The sequence below is a fragment of the Chroicocephalus ridibundus genome, chromosome Z (genome assembly GCF_963924245.1).
Source record: "Chroicocephalus ridibundus chromosome Z, bChrRid1.1, whole genome shotgun sequence".
NCBI classification, from domain to species: Eukaryota; Metazoa; Chordata; class Aves; order Charadriiformes; family Laridae; genus Chroicocephalus; species Chroicocephalus ridibundus.
In genome coordinates this window covers 83,358,522-83,383,004 of record NC_086316.1, presented here as the reverse complement: position 1 = coordinate 83,383,004, position 24,483 = coordinate 83,358,522, and the positions used below count along the sequence as shown (strand labels likewise).

The window sequence follows — 24,483 nt, the reverse complement described above, 5'->3', positions numbered from 1 at the left end:
GGAATCCTTTTGAAGTTGACTCTTTTGACCTTCGGGGCCCTGCATAATTTTTCCTTCTCCTCTCTCCTCCTCTTTGTTGTTCCTTGCACTTCTGTAATCTTCTCTCCTGCCTGCTCCCTTCATCTCCTCCCACCCTGCTCCGCGACTCCACTTATCCGCGCCCCGGGTTTGAAGCGCTCGGTGGCTCGTGGAGCCAGCAGCCTCCTCTCCCCACCACGAACCTTCCTCCCAGCTCCTCTCTGCCGGGACCCTCTCCTACCCACCCTGTTTTCTCCAGCCGGCATTTTACCTGGGCCCTTTCCACCCCCCTGAGTTGCTTTTTCCTCCCTTCCATTGGGAAATGTTAAATGAGGAGACCTGCCTTAATCTTCTGGTTGGCCAAGTGCAATAACTCCACCCACAGCTTTCAGCAGGGGATGGGCTCTCTTCCCTCTCTCCGGACAGAAGTAGGACTCCACCCTCCCGTGCTAATAGCGTAAAAACTGTGTGACCTTCCTGAGATGAATCCACATCGTGTCCAACCCCACTGCCTTCTCTCTTGGCCTCACGGTCTCCCTACGGGTGGTCGTTGGGGATGTGTGCTCCTACACCATCCAGCACGCAGTTGGGGTCCCAGCATCCCGTCAGCAGCGATGCTTGAAAGAGTTTGGAATAGTTCAGTAAAAGAGATTTCAGCCAGCGAGAAAGATAATTTAGGTAGCATAAAAAAAATCGCTACAGAGCTTCAATTTTACCAATTCAGGGAATGGTTTTCGGTGTTTACCAAGAGTCGTAGCTTCGCTGGGGTGAATGGGAGGACTCAGCTGACTTTTCATAGAATCATAGAATAGTAGGGGTTGGAAGAGACCTTTAAAGACCATCTAGTCCAACCCCCCTGTCCTGAGCAGGGACGTCTTCAACTAGACCGGGTTGCTCAGCGCCCCCTCCAACCTGGCCTGGAATGTTCCCAGGGATGGGGCATCTCCCACCGCTCTGGGCAACCTGGGCCAGTGTCTCACCGCCTCGATCGTAAAGAATTTTCTTCCTTCTTTCTGACTTCAATGGGACAAGTCGAATTTAGCTCTGCGTGGAGCTATTTAGGAATGGGAGTGCTGAGATTGGAGGGGAAGAAAAACTCTCGCCCTGCATTTATCTGGGCAAGGTTTTCCTGCTTATTCCCTGGTAGGGAGGAGTACGGATTTGCTCCTGGTGCAGGTAAATATTGATAGTGATTTCACGAGGTCTTGAATTCCTCCTGCAGCAAACCCGTGAGCTGAGAAAGGGCAGCAGCAGTTGGCTTTATGAAGAACTGCTCTCCTTTCTTGCCAGGGTACCGAGTTCATTTTTCCACTGACACATCTCTGACAAACACCCAACGAGAGCACGGCGTGGGGAGCCAAGCGATTGTGTTGTCATGGCAAAGACTAGCGAAAGAAGAGCAAGATTTATATCGTGGCTGCTCAGAGGGTTGGAGAAAAATGGCCCAAAGCCAGAAGTCATGCAGGCATGGCTGATATGGTCTTCAGTTTTTGCCAAGTGTGGGCTGGTTGGTGGCTTATGTGAAATGGGCTGCGTAGTCTTGGTCCAAGTCTTGGTGGGCATGATTCCACATCACAGAAACCAGCCGTACAGTTGACACTCTTGCTGACAGTCTTAGCAGAAAGATGAGTTGCTGAATTGGCCCTGAAGATGAAAAAAAAAAAAAAAAAACAAATCCAAAGAACTTTGCAGCTAGAGAAGCGCTACCTTCTACCAGGGAAGCAAGGAGAGCAGATGACCCCAGAAAGCCCGGCACACACGCAAGCGACTTCAGCGACGCGTTTAATTTACCCAAAAGCGATGAGGGGAGGGCTTTAGGTTGGTCTCTGGAGATGTGGCCTCAGGTGCAGGTCCCCTGCGTGCCTGTGGTTGTATTATTGCATCTCCTTTATGCCTCATCTCCCTATCCGCAAAACCAGAGCGTGGAGTCGGGGAATGGTTTTGGTGGCAGGGACCTTTGGAGGCTCCTCATTCAACTTCCCACTCTAGAGCGGGCTCATGCCTTTGTGTGGGTCAGTTTTGAGTATGTCCAAGGACCCAAATCCCAACGTCTCTCTGGCATCATGGTTCAAGGCTTGACCAGCCTCTTACTAAAAAATGTTTTTCTTACATCCGGTCTAAACTTCCTTTGCTGCAAGTTCTGTCCATAGCTACTTGTGCTCTGAGAAGAGTCTTACTCCGTCTTCTCTATAGTTATGCAGTAGGTAGGTAGACCAAAAAATTAACCCCTTAACCGCTTCTTCTCTGGGCTGAACAAACCTCTCTTCTTACCTTGTGTGCTCCAGCTCCCGAACCATCTTGGTGTACCTCCAAAACGACAACGTCTGCCTGGAGAGCCCAAACTGGACTTAGAGCTCCAGCTGTGGTCTCACGAGTGATGAATAGAGGGGAAGGATCACTTCCCTTGACCTCTGGGCAGCAGTTCTGCTAATGCAACTCGGTTTGCATCTGGCCATCTTTGCTGCAAGGACATGCTGGTGACGCCTGGGCACCTCGTTGGCCACCAGGCCCAGCAGGTCTTTTTTCTACAAGGTGGCTTTCTAGCCAAGGAGAGGCGATGCTCGCTTCCTACTGAGGTGGCATGGATGGGAAGTGCCAGGGTCTCGGCAGAGCTCAAAGGGTGAGGAGCCAACTGTCCCTGGAGATGCAGGGTCTGGAGGGTAAGAGGGGGGATGAGCTTGGCCATGTTGTGTGCTGCTGGCCGCAGCAAGACTTGGCTCAACCTTCCCCTTTGAAAGCATGAAGCCCGGTAATGACTGAGAGGTGAGATGGCTGGAGGAGCAGGAAAGCGCCCGTAGAAAGCCTGAGGATACACTGAAGCACTTTTTTTTTTTTGGTCTCAGCATTGTTCTTGTTCAGCGGAGGTGCAGCTCGTGTAGTTGCTGGGCTTGCTGATGCGGTACCTGCCCTGTGAATATAAAAGGGAGATTTCTGTCTCCACCGCTGCCCATCCATCACCTTTCCCGAGCCTAGAAGGAAAAGGAAGAATAAAAGGAATAACAAGAAAATAAAGAAACATGGCAGCCAGAAAGCTATCCTCTGTGTTTCACAATTCTATAAATTATGCCCTTCCCTTCCTCTTTAATCGCCAGGCATATAAAATACGCTTGCAGCAGAATCATATTCTTCCCATTAAAGTTTCAGAAGAGAAATACAGGTCCCATCTGCCTGTTTAGCAAAGCAGGGCGGTGCACGACCGTTTCTGGTTTTTTATTTTATTTTTTTTTTTCTTTTCTTCCTCAAAATCTGCTTTATGGCAGGAGTTTTCTGGTTTAGGAGGGGCCATTCATTTCGCTGGCTCATTTCAGCGCGCGTTTTCGCAAGCAGCCGCCTCTTTGTTCTCACGCGGGCCTTGCTGCGATGCCTTGTGGAACTCGGATGCTCCTAACGAGCAGGGTGCAACCTGCCCTTGGTGAAGGTCGAAGAGACGTGGGGGTCATTTAGGACTTCAGCAGGGTTGCTAGGGGTGGGTTTCTGCTCCGAGGACAGGACAGGCGCTGTCTGAACAGCAAGAGCTGGCAAGAGGGAGAAATCAAGAAACTAGATTATGGAGGCACCTACGGGCTTCGCTGCCATCCAGCCCTGCTCGCCTCCAGGGATGTTTGTATCCGGTGTTGGCCTGGATTGGGGGTGGGTATGAGATCTTAGGGACGGGTTGTCTGCATGGCGTGGGAGTGAGCGTGGCATCGTCCCCTGCCGCACGGCAGCTGTCCCGGCGACTCACCCGAGGCACATGAGTGTGTGCACGGTCCCCCGCTGCGTAGGGTTGGATGGCAGGATGCACCCAGGGGGTCCTATGCCATCTCTGGCCGAGCACGTGGACGGGAAAGGCTTACACCTTCTGGAAAGCCGTGGTGAACGGGAGTGCACAGCAGCCTCCACTTCTAATCCAACACGCCGGGTGTTCATAGAGTCAATGAAATGGTTTGGGTTGGAAGGGACCGTCTAGTAAAAACATTTGCCACGAGCAGGGACATCTTCAATGAGATCAGGTTGCTCCGAGCCCCGTCCAACCTGGCCTGGAATGTTTCCAAGGATGAGGCAGCCACAGCTTCTCTGGGCAACCCGGGCCAGTGTTTCACCACCCTCACGGGAAATAATTTCTTCCTTATATCTAGTCTGAATCCCCCTTCTTTTAGTTTGAAGCCATTCCCCCTCGTCCCACGGCTCCCCTCCCTGCTCCGGAGTCCCTCCCCAGCTTTCCTGGAGCCCCTTGAGGGACTGGAAGGGGCTGGAAGGTCTCCCGGGAGCCTTCTCTTCTCCAGGCTGAACCCCCCCAGCTCTCTCAGCCTGTCCTCCCAGCAGAGGGGCTCCAGCCCTCCCGGCATCTTTGTGGTCTTCTCAGATAGCCGTTCTGTGGCACGTGCGAAATGGCTCGAACAATTATTTGTAGTGCTGCGCCCTTAGAAATCCCTCCGATCCGGCAGAAGGACACTTTTTTTGTCACCGTAAAGCCTCATTGTTACGCCGCGCCATGCGGGGCTGAGCGAATTCAGCGGGCCGGGGCTACCGGGCTGCTTTGTCCGGGCCTGAAGATTTACACCCGCCCTCCTGCGGCCGTTAAAAGTTGCCCTGCTCTGAGCAGAAATCAGGCCGCGCGCTGTTAGATGCCTTCGGCGTTTCCGAGAAGTCGTGCGCGATGGTAGGAAGGATCCACTGGAAATTTTGCCCTGCCTTTTTGGGGGCCTGAATAATGCTGCTGGGGGGAATTATATCCCCCTTTCCTGACGGGTTCGCCGTAGAAGAGGCTTCTTTCTTTTTTTTTCTTTTTTTTTTTTTTTTTGTTACCACCTTGGGCAAGAAGCTGTTTGGTTTGATGGAGGTTCAAATTTTATTTTTAAGCAAAATATGAGAAACGCAGGAGAGGAAACCGCACTCTGTTCCTTAAAATAAATGGAAGAAAAGACAGGGCTAGAAAAATATTCTCTGGTGCACGCACTTCGTGAGCATGTACCTTGGCGTACTCGTCGAGGAGCTCTGGACGTTTAACTGGATCGTATCTTTTCCTCTATAAAGCGCTTTTTATAAGGGCCTGGTCGAGCTCTTGGGCTTGCCAAGTCCCGTAGCCCACCTCTGCACGCGAAATGCCAGCAGCTCCCATGGAGCTCTGACTCTGCAATGCCATTTGGAAGAGGGAGCGGAAACCAAACCTCGCTCGTGCCCTACCTGAGCGAGCCGTGACTCAGGGAAAGGGCAAGGGGAGAGGTTTGGGCGTTCTGGCCGTCCCTCTCCCCTTGAAACCCCTCCTGTTGCTCCTAGCCTGGTGACGCAAACATCTCTCCTGGCTACTTTTTTTTATTTTTTTTCCCCGCTTTTCACTTTGCATCCCCTGTGCTGGCGCCCGTTTCAGCGCTCGGCCCTCGACAGCCGTGGAGGGAGACTTCAAATCCCCGTTTTCACCGCCCCCGCGTAGCCACCAGCGTATCCACCTGGGCAAGGGGAGCCAGCCCCGCTCGTACCCACATCTGCGCTCCGCTCGCCAGCACGCCCACAGCGCCGTTACCCTATAATTACATCTCTTTTTCCCCAACTGGAAGGATCCTGCTCTCAAGCAGGGTTTTCTCTAACCATAATTGCGCTCGGCGGAGGGCAAAGCTCTGCAATAACTCAGGGCTTTGTTCCGTGTGCAGGGAGCGAGTCCCTCTGCCTCTCCTCAGGTATGCCAACAATGCGAGCGTTTACTCCCCTCGACCCGACGCGGAGCCCGGGGCAGGGTTTGCAAACAGAGGCAGTGGTCGAAATGGGGCTTAAGTGCGTTTTTAAATATTTGGAAGTACCGACGGGGAAAAGGAAAGTCCCCGGCGTGCCGCGGCGCTGGTGTTTCATCGCCGGCTGGCGCGCGGCTTTGAAGTGCGGCGTTGGCAAGCGGCTGGGTTCCTGCCCGTTCCTAGGAAGGGCTGAATGGGTATATGGATGTATGGGGAGGGGGCGAAAAACCAAAACCAAAACCCCACCTAAAATGCAAGACGCAGCATTTAGGCTCATTTTTCGGCGAGCGTCTTCACAGAAGAAATTAAAACGCTGCGAGGGGTATTTTCGCTGCTGCGATGCCGCTATGAAACAACAGAACGTGGATTAAAAAAGCCGGAGATGGGAGGCGAGGTGGGTGGATGGAGAGGTAGATGTTTCCTAATGTCTGCTTTTATTGTGGCCCCTGTGCTAATGAATTTTCCTCTCCTGGGGAGAATTCACTGTGATACGTTGAACCGCAGCCTGACGTATTTGTGCTGCGAAAGGAGATGCAAACTACAGACGGCGAAATGCTGGGGAAAGCGGGGTGAAATGCTGCTGTTTTCCCATCCAGGGCGAAAAGTATGTCCTGGAACAGTGCGAGTGGTTCCGCATTTCTGCTGGTGCCCTCCAGGACGTTTCCCAAACGCACCCACCCTGAGCATCCTCCAGTCCTCTGCGCAGGAGGGGGATCAAACCTGCAGCCTGCTGAGGGTAGGCAGAAGCCGCCACGTGCTCCCCGTGCACACGCGATGGCCTTCGCCAGCACACGGATACTTGGGGTTGATGTTGTGTTAGATGTCTGCATTGCTGGGTGGTTTTTGGTGTAAGACAGCAAGAGCAAAGCAGCTTCCCCATAAGATACTCTCTGTATCTGGTCCAGGAGGTCAGTCGCATCCCGGGCTGCATCCCCAGCAGTGTGGGCAGCAGGGCGAGGGGGGGGGGATTCTGCCCCTCTGCTCCGTTCGGGGGAGACCCCCCTGCAGTGCTGCCTCCAGCTCTGGGGCACCAACAGCAGAAGGACACGGAGCTGTTGGAGCGGGGCCAGAGGAGGCCCCGGAGATGCTGGGAGGGCTGGAGCCCCTCTGCTGGGAGGACAGGCTGAGAGAGCTGGGGGGGTTCAGCCTGGAGAAGAGAAGGCTCTGCGGAGACCTTCCAGCCCCTTCCAGTCCCTCAAGGGGCTCCAGGAAAGCTGGGGAGGGACTCTGGAGCAGGGAGGGGAGCCATGGGACGAGGGGGAACGGTTTTAAACTGGAAGAGGGGAGATTGAGATGAGATATTGGGGAGAAATTCTTCACTCTGAGGGTGGTGAGCCCCTGGCCCAGGTTGCCCAGAGAAGCTGTGGCTGCCCCACCCCTGGAGGTGTTGAAGGCCAGGTTGGCTGGGGCTTGGAGCAACCTGGTCCGGTGGGAGGTGTCCCTGCCTGGGGCAGGGGGCTTGGATGTAGATCATCTTTAAGGTCCTTTCCAACCCAAACCATTCTATGATTCCATGATTCTTTCCGGGAGCTGGGCGCCAAAACCTCTGAAGGTATGGACGTGTCGCACTGCACCATGAGGTCAATCTGTAACATCCCGTAGGTTTGCCTGGAAGTTGTAGCACTTTAACTAGGCCGGCCTGGTTATATTTGTACTGTTCCCCATAAGCAGATGCAATCAGAGCTGTACAGATGTTGCCTTACGCATCCAGCTGTGCCAATGGAAGACGATGACTCTCTCCTGGAGGTTGCTGCCTCTGTCACTGTGCTGCTGGAACCGTCCTCCAGGAGCATCAGCCAAGTTCCCTTCACCCAGCTGCCCGTAGCAGTTGGAAGAAACCTGGTCGCTACTTTTTCCCAGCAGAAACTGGGATTTTCGTCGGCACAGCCTCAAAGGCAGAGCTGTGAGGAGTAGCTACCCCTGGCCTGATAGTGGATGAGAAGCTGGGGGTCATTTCTTATGCCTCTGGCACACCTTGGACCAGGAGAGAGCATCTGTCCTCAGTCTTCAGGTGCTGTGTAGGAGCGCATGTAGTCCTTCGCGTGAAAGGGCATCAGCCACCTTGATTTAGGAAGCTTTTGTAATGGCATAGCTCTCCCTGTTCTAACTCTTTGTGCCCATGCAGCTCTTTCTGGATGTCACGACTTAGCCACAGCTCCCATGCCAACATCTTCATGGTGGCACCAGCACAGAAGGTCACCGTAGGCTTCTGTAGGCTGTCCTGCAGAGCCCTCGTACCTCTTTGCCCTGCTGCAAATCCAGAATAGCATCAGTTAAATCCCTGGAAGCGATCCATAGTTCTACCAGGATAAATAAGACTACACTTTACCCGGCGAAGCCCAAAAAAAAGCGTAAAATCCATCTGTTCAGCTCCAGCAAGGCCAAGTTCTGGCTCCAGCCAGTGCCCTGTAATTCAAAGACTTCTTTGGACATCCCCTTTGAGTTCGGGCATGTGAGCAGCTTCCCTTGAAAATGTTTCCTTGTAAAGCCTTTGTGAACTTGTGCACGCGTTGACGTTATGGTTATCGCACATGTAATTTCATCTGACATTGTAATGACAACGTGGGGAGTTCAAAATGTAGCAGTAAATATAGTTGTTGTTGTTGTTGTCGTTGGGGGTGGTGGTGGGGGGGGATAAATAAATAAAAGAATCCCAGCCCATCGCCCTGAATGCCTCGTCACGTCATGGGAGGGATGCAGACAGACTCCAAACACCATCAGCGTTTCTGGGTTCCAGTTGGAAACTGCCTGGAGTTCGGCACGGGCCAAAACAAACAGGCGAGACTGTCTCTCTTTTTACACGGCAGGGCGGCCTTTTTCTCCTCCTTTTCCCTGTTTTTTTATTTTTTTATTTTTTTATTTTTATTTTTGAAGGGTCACCCTCTAAAATCCCGAAGGGAGGAGAGGCTGGGGTTTTTTGTTGGGGTTTTTTTCCCCCCCCCCCGGCTTGCTTGGGCTGTTTTCGTAGCGGGTGGGGTGATGCAGCCCTGCTCCTGCCCTCGCGCCCGGCCGAGAGCTGAATCCTGACTCGAGCCCCGGTTATTTTTGAACGCCGGCGGTTTGCAGTGCTGTATTGAAGGGTCATTTGCCAATTCCATTATAAGCCTCATTTACAACTCAGCTGTTTTAAATCGAATCAGACTGTGAGCTGGCGCGCGCCCGTTGTCAGCTGGGACGTGGGACTTGCCTTGCCCCGGGGGCCCGATCCCGCAATCGGTTGACAAAAATCAATCCTATCGATTTTCGATTGCTTTGCTGCCACGCGTTTGAGCTGAAACGTCTAGGCAATTTTTCTTTTCCCTCTTCCAGCTTGTATCCCGGGGAGAGTTCGGGTGGTTTGTTTTGGTTTTTGGTTTTTTTTCTCTTGGTCCTCCACCAGCTTTGACTGTTTTTACCAAGCTGGGCATGGGCGGACCCCACCGAATCGCCGAGATCGCTTGGGCGGGTGAGGCTTTGCAAGGATCAGGGCTGAGCTGGCCGCTCAGCTGCTCCTCAGCTTTCTAGCAGGTTGGCAGAGAAACCGGGGGGGGGAAGTGGGCGGGGGGGGGTCCTTCGTGTGGAGGAGTTGAGATGGTAGAAATGAGATCTGAATCTGACCCCTGGTCTTCGGTTAAATTGCTCTGTAACCTTGAGAGCTGGATTAAATCGTCCCCGGAAGATAGGGAGTTGCCTCTGGATGTTCAGTGCTTGAGCCACACTGTGAGGTTGTGCTCATATATTACCCGTGGTCTTCAGAGAGCTCATTAGTCGGTTGGTTTACGTACAAGAAGCCTGGATGAAAGTCTCATCCCCCTTCCCTGAGTGTCCTGTGCTGAAACGTGGCAGTATTTCCTCCAGAAACGCCCGGCTCAGGGGTTAGAAACGTGATGCACCTCGCGTGGTGGGGACGCGTGATTCAGAGAAGTGTCGGCTGGCAGAAAAATGATCACAGAACGGTTTGGGTTGGGAGGGACCTTTAAAGGTCATCCAGCCCAACCCCTCTGCAATGAGCAGGGACATCTGCAACCAGATCAGGTTGCTCAGAGCCCCGTCCAACTTGACTTTGAATGTTTCTAGGGATGGGGCATCCGTGGTGCTCCTCCTCGGGTCAGCGAGGGATGGGGAGATGCAATATTCACCCCTTTGCGATGGAGCTGGGGAGGTCGGTGACTCTGAGGAGACACTCGTATGGGGGAAAACTGGGTGGATTCCGTCCCTTCTCTGAAGGCAGAGACTTGAATTTTCAGCCTGTGTTGGGGTCGACTGCGGCAGCGTGGTCCAAGCCCAGGGCTAGACTTCTGCCCTTGGTACAGGTGACGGGGCGCCGGTGCTGGAGGGGCTGTGCCTTTGCAGGCTGGATCGCCCTCGCAGGGTGCGATGCCCTGCAGAGGCACCTTCCATGAAGGCGTCTCTCCGAAAGCCACTTTATGTCCACGCGGGAGCTATTCTGGCCCAGCCGTAGCTGGGGGAGCTCGTGTGCTTAGAGCTCCAGGACTTAAATGGCGATTAAAAATGAATGAGGCTGCAAAGGCTCTCACGAGAGCCAAGCAGAAAAATAACATTTCAGGTGATGCCAAAGGAAAATAGACCAGTCTGAGGTACCGCTCTCGTAAATACCCGTGGGACTGCGGGCCTAACGAACGCCAGCGCGGAGCGAGGGCAGGGCGGGAGGCGAAAGGCGAAGAGGAGCTTGTGTTATGGGCTTTGGCCCAAAGCGAGCTGGGTTTTAGAGATGTGCTAGCTCCTGCGGTTGCCCTCGTGAGAGGTAGGACCAGGCTCCCGCCGTTGCCTTGGTGTAAGGCTGCAGATGCCGCAGCCACGTCGTGGGTCCAAGTGGCGGCCATGTCTTGGCCAACGCGTGAGGATGGCGGCTCCCTCCTGGAGGGATGATGCCGGGAGACACAGTGGGGACCAGCAAGAAACTCCCCCAAACAGGGATGTGCTGGGATGCCCAACGATGCTGCGGGGGAGTCCGGGGAGGTTCCGGAGGAGCAACCCTGCCCGGGCAAGGGGTGGAACGCCGTCGCTGCCAATGGCACCACCGAGCTGAACCTCCCACCCCACCGCTGCTGGAGCCTGCCCGTACCTGCTCCTAAGCCGATATTAAGCCTGCTCAAACACTGCACCGCCTTCTCCTCACATTGTTTTCTGTACCCCACACCCAGCACCAAAATAGCGATAACCCCCCCCCCCCCACTCCCCCACCCTCCCGCGGTGACTCAGGCTGGCGAGCAGGCACACATCTGCTTCTGATTTACCGTGCTAGCGCTCTGACCCTTTTATTTTTACTCCCAAAGTCCTCCCTTCGGTGGCTTTCTCCCCCGGGGGGCGAGGGGGGGGAGAGAAGAGAGACGGGGGAGTTAGATCCCTCATCCTTTGCCCCCTACCTTCCTCCCCGGCTTTTTTGGAGCACCCCAAACTTCATTTTATTTAATTTGGGAGCCCTGTTTTTTCGGGCAGGCTGGTGACAGCCTTGCCCGGATCCGCGTCCAAGTCCCTCGCAATCCTGTCCACTCCGGAGGGACACCAGCCAAACCAGTTTTCCGTGGTTTAGCTGGGCACATTTTTCCGCCGTGGTTGGGGTTTTTGTGTGTGTGTGTGTGTGTGTGTGTCAGGAAGCAAACCCACCCAGTGTGTGCGCGTCGTCGTTCAATAGGAGGCTTTTTTTAATTTCTTTTCCTTTTTCTGGCTCCGGAGAAAAGCAGAACGAGAGGGAGCGAAGGGGCCTGCCTGTTCTCCCAGGAGAGCTCAGAATGGGAGGAAATAGCTTTTTTGGGGGCTATTTTTAAGGCCATGCTGGAAGGAGGTGCCCGCCACCCATGGGCTTATGGGATTGTAATGTTGTGCACTCGTAGGGATGTATCCTAAATATATATATATATATATATATATCTCCTATATAGCGTCCTATAGCAGGGTCTGGAAGATTGCACAAGGGGGAAGGTGGTGTCGGAGGAGGGCAGCTGCGAACACACGGGCAGAAAAGCCACCGACAATGTCGTGTACCTCATGGACCCCCCTCCAGGTCATGTCAGAGATGCCGGAGGGACCTTCAACCTGATGTCCAGCCAGGCCAGCTCCGGCGTGGGTGTATCTCTGGCGGAGGATTTTCCTCTCGCTCTCTTCTTTTTTTTTTTTCTTTTTTTTTTTTTTTCTTTTTTTTTTCCCACCGAGCACGGCGTGGGCGGCGGGGCCGGGGGGAGGGGGGGGCCGGGGGACGACGACGCGTCACTTGAAGTGTGAGTGAGTTTTCCATGAGAGTGGGGTGGTTGCACAGCACGACTGGAAACTCTTCTGTTTCGCTTGACATATTCCCCCTCCCACGGGATTTCTACGGGCACACCAACACACACGTATAACGTATATAGATGCATAGGGAGGGCAGATATTCAGCCGGGGTCGTTTGCTGTACCAGTGACACCCCATTTGAATGTCCCCTAAGCTCTGGAGCACGGCCAGGAGAACATCAAGGCTAACAAGAGAGCCATGTAGAGAGGGACCGCTGAGGGTTTCCAAGAAAAACCAAACAAACATAACTAACTGGATATTGAGTCCCTCCGGCCTTGCAGAAACCACAGCAGAGAGGAGCAGAAGGGTCCTGATGCCCAGAGCACCATCCCCTCGAGCTCCAGACCTCCAAGGAGCTGCTTGGATGGTGGGGGGGACAAGGCTACAAGGAAACACTGGGGTCAGATGGGACCACCCTATGAAGTCCCCTCCTAGTACCTGCCTAGACACTGCGGTTGGTTAATTTGGCCTTGTTTTGTGCGTAGATGTAGCACTCAAAACACCATCTGGAACCGGGCTGGGCCTTCAGCGTAGCTTCAGTAATTGTTTATGTTTATTTGACCATTTATCACTGGGATCCCCCTTTGCCAAAACCTGCTCAGCACGTCAGATGGGACTTGTCATGCGGCATGCAGACTTAATCAAGCTGCCACCCAGAAGTGACCCAAAGCTCCTGATTTTGGAGATTTATATAAACTCTAAAACTGGGAAGCATGCTGGCTAATTTAAAGAAGCCAAAAAGAAGAAACCAAAGAGAAAACACGGCCCTTCAATTATAGGAGGTGTTGAACTCTACTCTGGCCCTGCCAGAGCTCCTGTTTGTATTTATCCGGGGCTCAAGATCTGGTTTCAAGGAAATAAGAGAGCCATTGGGTTTGGTCCTGGTGGTGTGACGGCATCTTCCTAGCGTTAGTCCCACAGGGTGCAGAGCTGCTGGGTGGCAGAGCTGCTGGGTGGCAGGTCCCTGCGGGCTCACCCAGAGCGGAAACGCGCTGATCCACCAAACTTCATACCAGATTCTGGGAGCTCATTATAAAATGATGTTATAGCGGCCTTCCAGTACCTGAAGGGGGCGACAAGAAAGCTGGGGAGGGGCAGTTTGCAAGGGCATGTAGCCACAGGATGAGGGGCAATGGTTTTAAACTAGAGCTGGGCAGGTTTAGATTAGACATTAGGAAGAAGTTCTTTCCAGTGAGGGTGGTGAGACACTGGCCCAGGTTGCCCGGAGAGGTGGTGGAGGCCCCATCCCTGGAGACATTCAAGGCCAGGCTTGGTGAAGCTCTGAGCAACCTGATCTAGCTGAAGATGTCCCCGCTTACTGCAGGGGGGTTGGACCAGATGGCCTTTAAAGGTCCCTTCCCACCCAACACATTCTATGATTCTATGATTCTATGTTCAGGTCAGGCCAGGCCAGGGTGGGAGGCCTTGAAGTAGATCTAAGGGGGCTTTTCGGATAGCTGGTGCTTGCCATGATGGGTGACAAGGGAGAGGAGCTTGACCTGTTCATTATCATGTACCAATGGAGGGGCCAAACTGAGCACCAAGCCCCTAGAGGAGCTGAGGCCAGGAAAAATGGCCTTCGTTTAAATACCCCATGGGCTGGGATTGGGTCCTGGTGGTCATGGAGCAGCGTCAAATTCCCCTTACAACCAGCAGCACCCGACCGTTCAGCTCACTGGCAGGGGATTTGATCCGTAATTTGCAGGTTCGCCAGGTTGTATCTGTACCTAAACAAACTTGTTGAAGAACAAGGTGCCGGGTGTAGGCTCTCGGTAGCTGGAGCTAACCTGCAGGGATAGATTTGTTGAGAGATGCATAGTATTTGCTGCAATGTGTAACTAGCCTTTAAAAATTCCCGAGGATGGATTCCCAAAGGAGACGCTTGTGCCTCCACACCTCGGCGAGCAAATGAGTGGCACCTCTAATCACCGTTTATCTTATTAAGCAAATAGTCCTCGCGGTACTTCCCAAGCGATGTTCTACGAGAGGAAATACAGGACATCTCCAGTATTAGTGCCCCAGATCTGCTTGGCCGGCTCAAATTGTGTATAAATTTTGGAAGCTGGTGTCACTAAAATGAAGAAGGGGTTAAATATGTCGTCGTCATGATTGTGGCACACGCCGGAGGTGGTTCTTTTTGGTTATTTTGAAAGCCAAGCACCTTTCATGTTGGATTCCCTGATGGGACTTCAGGTGAAGATGGCTTTCTGATGGCCTGCTTATAGGGAACTAATAGTTCCAGCCCCAAAAAGTCAGGTTTTTTTAGTATGTGTAAATATATATGGTTCACGTGGGCTCAACTTGCCGGCCAGATGTTGATAAGGACGAATCCTTGTATGCCCAAGGATTTTGTTTGGAGATTAGTATTAATATTGAAAAGTCCAGTAGGTAATGGAGAAATACCAGGCTGAAGGTCACCCCTGTGATCTCAATCCCTGAAGCGTAACCACTTTAATTATATGATCAAGCCCTGCTCAACTTCCGGGGCTCTTCCTTCAGGTAGGAGCCGTCTCACGCATCTTTGGCTCTGCGGAGGCTGACCAAAAAGGGTTGGGCTGTCCCCGTGGGGCTTCTTGACCATCCCTCTCCTCCCAGTATCAGTGGGAGGTCTCCATCTGTGTCAACATCGCTGGGGCTCTGGCTGGCCGCTGTAGGCAGCCTTGGAACCGGCGTCCTATGGAGCATCTATGGACGCTATGGAGCGTCCATCCTATGGGGGTTGGACTAGATGATCTCCAGAGGTCCCTTCCAACCCTATGATTCTATGATTCTATGATCTTCTTAAATTGTACTGACCTGGTCCATTTATGGAGCTGCTCCCTTGCCAGGAACCATGTGGGGTGATGCCACCTCTGTTGGCACCCTCAGGGCTTTCTCCTCACCCATGCTTCAAGCGAGCATCTTCCATGGCCAATGTGACCCTCTTTACATCCTTCTTTGTCAAGGCATCACTTTGAAAACCTCTGCCCTTGTCTACTTTGCCCAGAGCTAAGCAAAATCCATGATTTTTTTGAGGACGGATCCTCAGTTTTTAGGTGGAGGAGCTTATTACGTAGCACTTAAAAACCAAACACTCCCACCTTTCCCAGGTCAACCCCCGTGCTCCCCAAGCAAGACTGGTCCCAAGGGGAAGGCTGGTCTCAGTTATTAGAGGCTGGGGCAGGTGCCCAGCCCAGCAGTAAACCCCTGGTGCTATCGCTAGCGAGCCGGTTCCCGCCCACAGCATCATCTTTGGGTCTGCAAGTAGATGATCATCTCCTTTAAAAACCTGCTGCTTTCCTTGCGAGGGAGGCAGCGGCTGGTGTCACCGCGTTTTCCTCATCGTTTCGGGCATCTCGCAGGGAAGTGATTGAAAGGCGAGGAGCGCTCTCTGCCCCACCTTCCCGCCGGAGGGGAGAAACGCTAGGTACTGGGGTGGGTGGTTTAATAACATGTTCTTCTGGAGACAAGATGTTCAGAGGGGAAGTGTGCTTAAGGAAATATTTGCCTTTTTTTTGAGTTTTACATGGGTTTTTTTGTTGTTTTTTTTTCAAATGAAAGAAAAATACCTGCCTCTCTAGTTGCCTTTCCAATAGGCTTTGAGGGATCCCAACTCCTTCTTGGTAGGAAAGATGAAGCATCTTCCAAATTGGAGTCAAGCGCTTGGCCAAGGCGATGGCGGTGTTCCCGTGCAAGGGACGTGGGGACGGCTTCAGGTGGGGTGTCAACGTGGGTGACTTCTCTCAGGGACACTTGCACAAGGAACTTGCTTAAGGTCCACGGAGCAAGCGGTGGATGTGGGAAGAGAGCCCCAGCATCCCTATTCCCCAAAATACCAACACGGCTAAGGAGCAGGACCTACCAGTCACCGGTCAGTTTATCCCATAGAAAGCAGCTGTAATATTTTGACGGATTAGGGTAATCTCATGTTTCCAGGCGTTCCAGGGCACTGTCCCAGGTTGCCCAGAGAGGTGGGAGATGCCCCATCCCTGGAAATATTCCAGGCCAGGTTGGACGGGGCTCTGAGCAACCTGATCTAGTTGGAGATGTCCCCGCTCATGGCAGGGGGGTTGGACTAGATGACCTTGAAAGGTCTCTTCCACCTAAGATATTCTGTGGTTCTACGGTTCTATGACTCCCTCTCCTGCTGCGGGCTGCAGGCTGGGGTGGCTGGGGATGCTCAGCACCCCAAATCCAGGTACTGGATTGGGGACTGGCTGGACCTGGATTTGGGGTGCTGAGCATCCCCGGCCACCTCTGGGATGCTTTGCTGGATGGTCTCATGCTTCAGATGTAGAGCTCCGGGGGGTTCTGTGCCTGCTGGGACCGAGCGGGAGGTTGTTGGGGTGGCAGGATCCGGCCGGGGGTCGGGGGGGAGGGGGATGCTCAACCCCAAGCCTTGCGCCTGGGCTTGCACCCCAAACCCCGCTCCATGCGCAGGCTGGGTGAAGGGAAGATTTGGAGACACGGTGCGTTTTCGCTTGGAAAAATGTCATTTTGACACCGGTAGCAGGCAGAGCCTCAGGCTCCTTTCTGCCTTGCACTGAATGCGGAACGAGCATGGCACGGCGAGGGCGGGGGGCGGTGGGGGGGCAGCAGCTTTGCCCTCCCCGGCTTTCCCTGGAGCACCCCCGTATCTTCCGGGTGTCCCTTCCGGGGAGGGTGAATATAGGCACACCAAAAAGTAGGAAGGAGAAGGCTAAGCAACGCACATTTAAGAGGAAATGCTCCAAGAATCTCTATGCAACTATAAAAAAAATAAAAACATAGAAATATAAATATATAAAATATTAATAGAAATATATAACACGTACAACTATTAAAATAATAAAATATTAACATAATAAAATATTAAAATGCTGCATGTTATAGGAACGATGTTACATGCCCGCATACAACCAAAGGCCAAAACTGCCATCTCCCAGCTAAGGCTCAGGTTTGTGAAGCGTTGTCCCCACGGATGGAGTGGGTGGGAAGGGGACGTCCCCAACCCTGCCGTAGCCCTGAGCAAGGAGCCACGCGTTGCACAAGCCTGGGCTCTTCCTGGCAGCCTTTATCTCCTCCGAGGGCCCGGCTTCGCAGGGCGTTGTCGCCGGAGATGAGGAAGGAGATGGGAGAGGGAAGTGCTGATGAGGAGCCCCTCGCAGGTCTCCTGGCTTTGAGCAATACCGAGACCCAGGGCAGGATCCTGTCCCACCTTGGGGCTGGCACGTCTTTCCCAGGGCTCCTCCGAGCTGTGGCGTTCCTCCGTTTCCACTCATGTGAATGAATATCACAGAATCACAGAATGGTTTGGGTGGGAAGGCACCTTAAAGACCATCCGGTTCCAACCCCCCTGCCCTGGGCAGGGACACCTCCCGCTAGACCAGGTTGCTCCAAGCCCCGGCCAACCTGGCCTTGAACCCCTCCAGGGATGGGGCAGCCACAGCTTCTCTGGGCAACCTGGGCCAGGGGCTCACCACCCTCACAGCAAAGAGTTTCTTCCCAATATCTCATCTAAATCTCCCCTCTTCCAGTGTAAAACCATTCCCCCTCATCCCATGGCCCCCCTCCCTGCTCCAGAGTCCCTCCCCAGCTTTCCTGGAGCCCCTTGAGGGACTGGAAGGGGCTGGAAGGTCTCCGCGGAGCCTTCTCTTCTCCAGGCTGAACCCCCCCAGCTCTCTCAGCCTGAGAGAGTAAATTAATATAGGCAATATTCGTTCACTTTATCTATTTTCTATACATATATCCCTATAATCTTTTGCGTGTGCTGCTATTTTTTGCTTACCACAACGCTAAACGAGCATTTCTCCTCTCTCTCTCTCTCTCTTTCTCGGCTATTTCAGTTTTATATTACCGGTTTTCAGAGGCTGTATTATACTTGAAGGAGGCTCAAAGTTAAACAAGCAGCCGTGAGACTAAGGCGACCAAAAAATCCAAAATAAAGACTAGAAGGGCTTTGGGTCACCCGGGGAGTGCACCCGGAAAGGTGGATTATGACCTCGCCGCGCTCCCTGGGTTGTACCTGGGTCGTGTCACCCACGTTCGGGCAGTCGGGTGAGGTGGAACCACCTCGGCATCGCTCTGCCGGCATCTGCCTCCGCGTCTCCATCGCGCTGGCAGGCTTTGGTAGGAATCGAGCACCCTCCTCTTTCTCCGCAGCAAAGAGCGACACTTCCCACCCGTACCCGAAATCAAAGACGGCAAGGCAAAATTCGACAAATGAGGAAAAAAGTATTCTCTTCCATTTTTCTTCCCCCTCCCAGGCTTGCAGAGGGCAGGCGAGTTTTGAGCGTGCCCATAAATGCAACGTTTCGAGGCGTCATCTGCAGAATACGTTTATTTTAGGTGCCCTCCACCCTTCCCCCCCCTTCCCCCCCCCCCCCCAGCCCCCAACGCCCCAGTTTATTTTAACAATGCTGTAATTTTCTATCACAAAGCGGGATTTTTTTTTTTTTTTTTTTTTTTCCTGTTTAACTCCGGGTGGTCCCGTCCGCCTTTGCAGGCGCGTGTGCGTGCGCTGGTGACACTGGCCCCCGCGGGATGCTATTTTTAGGCCCGTGGTCCTGGAGGACCCCACCCGGGGCTTGGCGATGGGAAGGGGGGAGCGCGGGAGGAGGGAGAGGAGGGAAAGGAGGGAGGAAGGAAAACGTCAGCCTCAGCATACTTCCAGCCTCTGGCCATCAACCTTCCCCGGGGGCATGGGAACCAGAAGGTCATCCCTCAGGCTCGCCGAGCTCCCGGAGCTGTCAAACCACCCTAGGAGTTGAAAAAATGCAAATGTATGCAAATGAGTCGCCTGGGCTGTTTCCCTTCCTCTTCCCCCCCCCCCCCGCCACGTTTAAAATGACATGAATCACCTTCAATTTTGGCATCCTGTAAAGTTATCAGGCTTGCCTAAGTGCTTCGGTTCACGGAATCACATCTCGAAAAAGAAGAGAAGAGAAGAGAAGAGAAGAGAAGAGAGAAGAGAAGAGAAGAGAAGAGAAGAGAAGAGAAGAGAAGAGAAGAGAAGAGAAGAGAAGAGAAGAGAAGAGAAGAAGAGAAGAGAAGAGAAGAGAGAGAAGAGAAGAGAAGAGAAGAGAAGAGAAGAGAAGAGAAGAGAAGAGAGAAGAGAAGAGAAGAGAAGAGAAGAGAAGAGAAGAGAAGAGAAGAAGCCCATTCCCACCGAAGGGAGCTGCACATCATTTTCATTTATAATCACGTACCCCCTGATCTCCTAATTCCAGTTTTTCTTGCTGACGAGTGAATCATCCGCAAATTAGGGAGGACGCAGTTGAGCGTCCGGGGGAAAAAAAAACCAAACCAAACCCTCTAGAAAACCAATTTTCCGGGTAGTCTGATATTCTGCTTTTCTCATCTGAGGGTGATCTGGCAAGAAAAGATCAAACTAGTTCAGTAGGAAGGCACGGTCCTTCACACGAGGAGCTCCTTCAACGCTCGTGCTCCTTCCAAACCCAAATAAACGAGTAGACGATAAACACGGCGATAGACATTTAATTGCTCGCGCTTATTATTAAGGATACAAAGCCCTAAAAAGAAAGCCGGCTCTTCCTCCCCAGATCAGGGGTTATTTATTATCTTACGCTCCACTTGAAGAACACATCGGATTTACTTTCATTTATCGGCGATTTTCCGGGAAGATTCGATACGGAGCTGGCGGGGCTGGTAGAGGAGCGTAGCTCGTTAACATGGTTAAGCGCAGCATACCGTAATGAATCAATTTGTTTCAGACAACAGGCATAATTAGCGTTGAGCTAATGAGCACACCGGGAGATGCGGGGCTGGAGCATCGTCCCTCGGCCGAAAGTGTTGGCGGCTGGAGCCGTGGAGGGGGGTGCTCGGTGGGGTGTAATTCCCGGTTCCTCTCCCCCATCTCCGGGCATGGGGAGGTGGCTGGAGAGGGCTTCCCATGGTGGGGGCTGCCCTCCAGCCCCCCGCGAGGCTTCACTACCTCAGGGACAGCTTGTCCCCCATCCCGGCGTTGCTCCCACCAGGCTGGGGGGGTCCGTAACCCTTCCCCGGGGTGTCCTCCCTCTAGGTTGTACCGTCTTCCCAAGGCCTTCGCTCGCCGGCTCCCACGCGGCGGGTGTTTGGCAACGCTGATTAGGTGTGGGGGAGATACCTGCAAGGTCTTGGCTGGAGATTGACCCTGCGGAGGGAGGAGAAGGGAGATGGCATGCCTCTTCCCATGGGAATGTTTGCTGCAGAGTCTGATCCCCCCTACGGCTCCCCAGCCTCCCCCCAGGGTCGCTGGCTTGCTGGCCAAGGTGAAGCAAGGATTTCCCTGCACAACCTCTCTCACACCAGGCTCTTCTGTCCCCAAGGGCTGGAGGCAGGCAGTCGGGAAGACGCCAGCCCCACGCCGTGAGGTAGACCAAGTCCCCATAGCTGGTGGGAAGGAGGTTTGGAGTCAGAGCGGCCAGAAACCGAGCAGGGAAGGACAGCCAGCACGTGGTGATGGATCCCAGCAGAGATGCGGAGGTGGGACAGGGTGGGATCGGGAACCTACCAGACATGCAGAGGCTGGGATTTGGAAACTGCCTGATGGTCTCAGCCTTGCCAAAGGGGACGGAGTGGGGCTGCGGTTTGCCTTACCCTGGGCTCTCTTGGAGATCGACTGCTCGGCTGTGAAATGAGTGTCTACCTGCAGCGGGGCCACGAGCTGGGGCTTGTAGAGGTGACACTGCTCTGTGTCCTGGGGGTTCCCAAAGGGTTAGAGTAGTCAAAGTTACTCCGGCTGCTTGATGTATTCTGTGCGTGATGGGATTAACGTGGGCTGGAGGAAGTCGCTCTCCTTTCCTGGGATTTCTCATGCGGAAGGGCTGCTGGAGCCATGTGAAAGAGGAAACATCTTACAGATAAAAAAAAAACGAAAAAAAAAAAAACCAAACCCAAAAGTATCAGGTTTTCCTTTTGGGTGTGGGCTTTTTTTTTTTGCTTCCGAATTTCCCTTTGAAGGTGGAGCTGCTCTGGCAGGGGAAGGTGTCTGCCAGATGCACAGGGCATTTGATACCATGCTAACAAGTCCAAACAGGGTTGGGAGAGGAGCAAGCTCAGCTCCTGGGTGAAGACAGCAGCCAGCCATCTGCTTCTGGCCGAGCCCTCGCTCCCTGCTTGGGTTCCCGGTTGTCTTTCTCTGAGCGTTTAGGTACACTCTGACACACAGCTCCTTGCTTGCCTCCCCCCATTCCCAGATCCTTTGGGAAGACATCCCTGTGTGGGTTGTCCATCTGCTGAGGGGACACGGTGTAGCTTCCAGGCGTAAGGTAGCAGGGGGACACAGGACTGGAGACCTCCCGGTCCATAAGGACCGCTCTCCTGCTGCGGCAAAGAGCCATGACCGGCAGTCCGTCCTATTTGGGACGTCCAGTTGTTCCAGTCCCAAAAATGATGATGTAAATGATATGGGCACTCCTTGGCTCGTCTTATTTAAGCGGTGTAGGTGCCGGCACTTGGCAGTGTGAAGAAATACAGCGTCACCCTTTCCCCACGTAGTTCCTGGCAGGGCAAATCCAACGTGTGCCTGGAAAGATGTTGGCTCTGGGAGGACGTGGAAGAAACGCGATGGGTAGGGAATCATTGCGCAAGGTCCCTGGGGGAGGGATGTGAAAGAGAAGAGGGAGCTTGTGGTCATTAGGAAAAGGTGAATAGGGTGGGAACCGAGAAGAGAAGGATGGAGAGAAAGAAGGTGACAAAGGTTAAATCACAGAGGACCTGGAGGGAGTTGAAGGTGACGTGGAGATGCGCTGGGGCAGGGCCAGCAGGAGGTGATTACAGAGGTCCAAGTCGGGTAGGGGACAGGAGGACATTGAGAGAAGGCAGGGTCATTTTGGTGCTACTAATTGAGAACCCCCTGCTAATTCCCTACTGTCTGTGTTTTGTCCTAGGGCACTAAATGAGAATATGGCCAATGGCATTGAAGATCTTATCGGGATCCCATTCCCGAACCACAGCAGTGAAGTCTTATGTGGCTTAAATGAGCAGCGGCATGACGGTCTCCTCTGCGATGTCATCCTCATTGTCCAGGACCAGGAGTACCGGACCCATCGGTCCGTCCTTGCTGCCTGCAGCAAGTACTTCAAAAAACTCTTCACTACCGGCACTTTAACAGACCAGCCCTATGTTTACGAGATTGACTTTGTCAAGCCTGAAGCACTTTCTGCCATCCTCGAATTTGCCTACACCTCAACCCTCACCATCACCACCTCAAATGTCAAGCACATCCTCAGCGCTGCCAAGATGCTGGAGATCCAGTGCATTATCAATGTATGCCTTGAAATCATGGAGCCCGACAGAGAGGCGGAAGAGGAAGATGACAAAGAGGACGAAGATGAGGACGAAGACGAAGATGAAGACGAGGAGGAAGAGGAGGAGGAGGAGGAAGTGGAAGATTTTGTCAATCAGGAGAACCTAACCGATGTCCAAGAAGTAAGCTGTCACCAAAGCCCTTCTAAGTCTGATCTTACCGAAGAAGCATATACAGAAGCGCCTAAAGACTTTCCAAATCACTACCCAGCCAATAACTCCTCTGGACACTTGGGTGTGATACGAGACTTCTCCATCGAGTCCTTGCTAAGGGAAAACTTGTACCCTAAGGCGAACATCCCGGAAAGGAGGCCAGCTCTCCCTCCTTTCACCCCTAGCTTCTTCCCCCACCTATGGAACGGCGATTTTAGCTCTTTCTCCCAGCTCGAGGAGCCGCAAGTAGACAACGGCCCTTTGGATCTGGTCATCAAAAAGAGGAAGATCAAGGAAGAGGAGGAGAAGGAAGACCTGCCTCCGCCTCCTTTCCCTAATGACTTCTTCAAGGACATGTTTACCAACATGCCAGCAGCTCCCTTAGGGCATATTAAGGCGGAGACAGACTATAGCGCTTATCTCAATTTCCTAAGTGCTACCCAGTTCGGAGGAGTTTTTCCCCCGTGGCCCCTGGAGGAAGAGAGGAAGATAAAGCCCAAGGCGTCCCAGCAGTGTCCCATCTGCAACAAAGTCATCATGGGAGCCGGCAAGCTGCCCAGGCACATGAGGACCCACACGGGAGAGAAGCCGTATATGTGCAATATCTGTGAAGTCCGCTTTACCAGGTGTGCGTTGGTTACCTCTGCCACGCGCGGCCGTGTGCGGGGATGGGGAGGGGGGGTGGTTGGAGGGGCCACGTCATGACTTAGGGATGATTCCTAAGCTATACATCTCTTTCCGCCCCCCCAAAAAAAAAAAAGTAGCAAAGAAAGCAGGGTATGATCTCTAGCCCTTTGGAAAAAAAAAGGGAGGAAGGGAGGGTGGAGGAAGAAAACGAACCTACTGATTTTGGTGGGTTGTGGATCACATCCACAGCGCACTGGATCCATCCACTCGCTGGACAAAAGCTTAAATAAGCAACGGGATATTTTCGACCCCACCATAGTTCGCCACAGTTGGACCGGAGGGAGCTGGAAAACAGATGGTCAAACAGCCAAGGAGGCTTCGTCTTTAACGTGCTGGGAGATGGCGTCGAGTTGGGAGGGCCGTTGAGCTGCGGGATGTAATTAGGTTGGGTTTGCACATTTTGGCATCAGCGTAGACCACAACCAAGTTGGGTATGTTTAGACATGACAGCGTTTGGGCTTTCTGAGGCTGGAGCAGTCCTAATTCTTATACGTTAGCAGCGAGGTGGGGGTCGGTCTCATCCCCCAAGGAACATGCAAAAGGATAAGAGCAAACGGCCTCAAGTTGCGCCAGGGGAGGTTTAGGATGGATATTAAGAAAAATTTCTGCACCGAAAGGGCTATCACGCGTTGGAAGAGGCTGCCCAGGGCAGTGGTGGAGTCCACTGGTGGAGGTATTTCAAAGCCGGGCAGACGTGGCGCTGAGGGACATGGTTTAGTGGTGGGCTTGGCAGCGTTAAGTTAACGGTTGGACTCGATCATCTTAAAGGTCTTTTCCAACCTAAACGATTCTATGATTTATCACCTTGAACACTGGCCGCCCAAGAGCCCGGCACCTTGATTCCCCTCGTGGTCAGTGGCAAGAGATCAGCACCCTCAGGGAGGCAGAGGAGGAAGGGTGATGAGCAGAGGCGTCATCCCCGACCACAAAGACAACCTGCGGGGCTTAGATTAGGCCGCCTGACTTTTAGGTATCTCAAGTTAGGTGAGACCGGCCCCAACATGGGCTGCTCCAAGGTAGGTGTGACCGGCCAGATCCACCCCCCCGGTACCAGTTCCAGGCTTTCGGACCTCTCTTCAACCCAGCAGACCCCCTCGATGGTGATAAATCAGAGCGGGCTTCGCCAATCTGACGCCGCAGCTTGCAACCCTTCCCTGAAAAGCTGGGCAAATTTAATCGGTGAGCAGAGACAAATAGGTTCCTGGACCTGCTCTTGCTGGGTATAATTAATATCTAATGAGTACAATCTTTACCATAATAATAAAGCTTTCTGACAAGAGCGTGGTATTTCAGCTCCTGGCTGCGCGTGAGAGAGAGAGAGAGCCCTATTAGGCTGGGGCGAGCGAACCAGAGGAAAATAATACGCACAGTAGGCGAAGGCGAG

The 24,483-nt window shown here is 53.2% G+C and overlaps 1 protein-coding gene across 4 annotated transcripts in view; it reads left to right on the top strand.

Moving 5' to 3' along the window:
- The window catches only part of ZBTB7C (zinc finger and BTB domain containing 7C), a 165,099-nt gene that overhangs the window by 134,101 nt on the left and 6,515 nt on the right, over positions 1-24,483 (top strand). For all 4 annotated transcript variants that reach the window (XM_063321050.1, XM_063321049.1, XM_063321048.1 and 1 more), the window contains one exon: positions 21,842-23,038. In XM_063321050.1, the coding sequence (XP_063177120.1) occupies positions 21,858-23,038 (1,181 nt within the window). In that variant the 5' untranslated portion in view covers positions 21,842-21,857. The remainder of the gene's footprint in view (positions 1-21,841; positions 23,039-24,483) is intronic.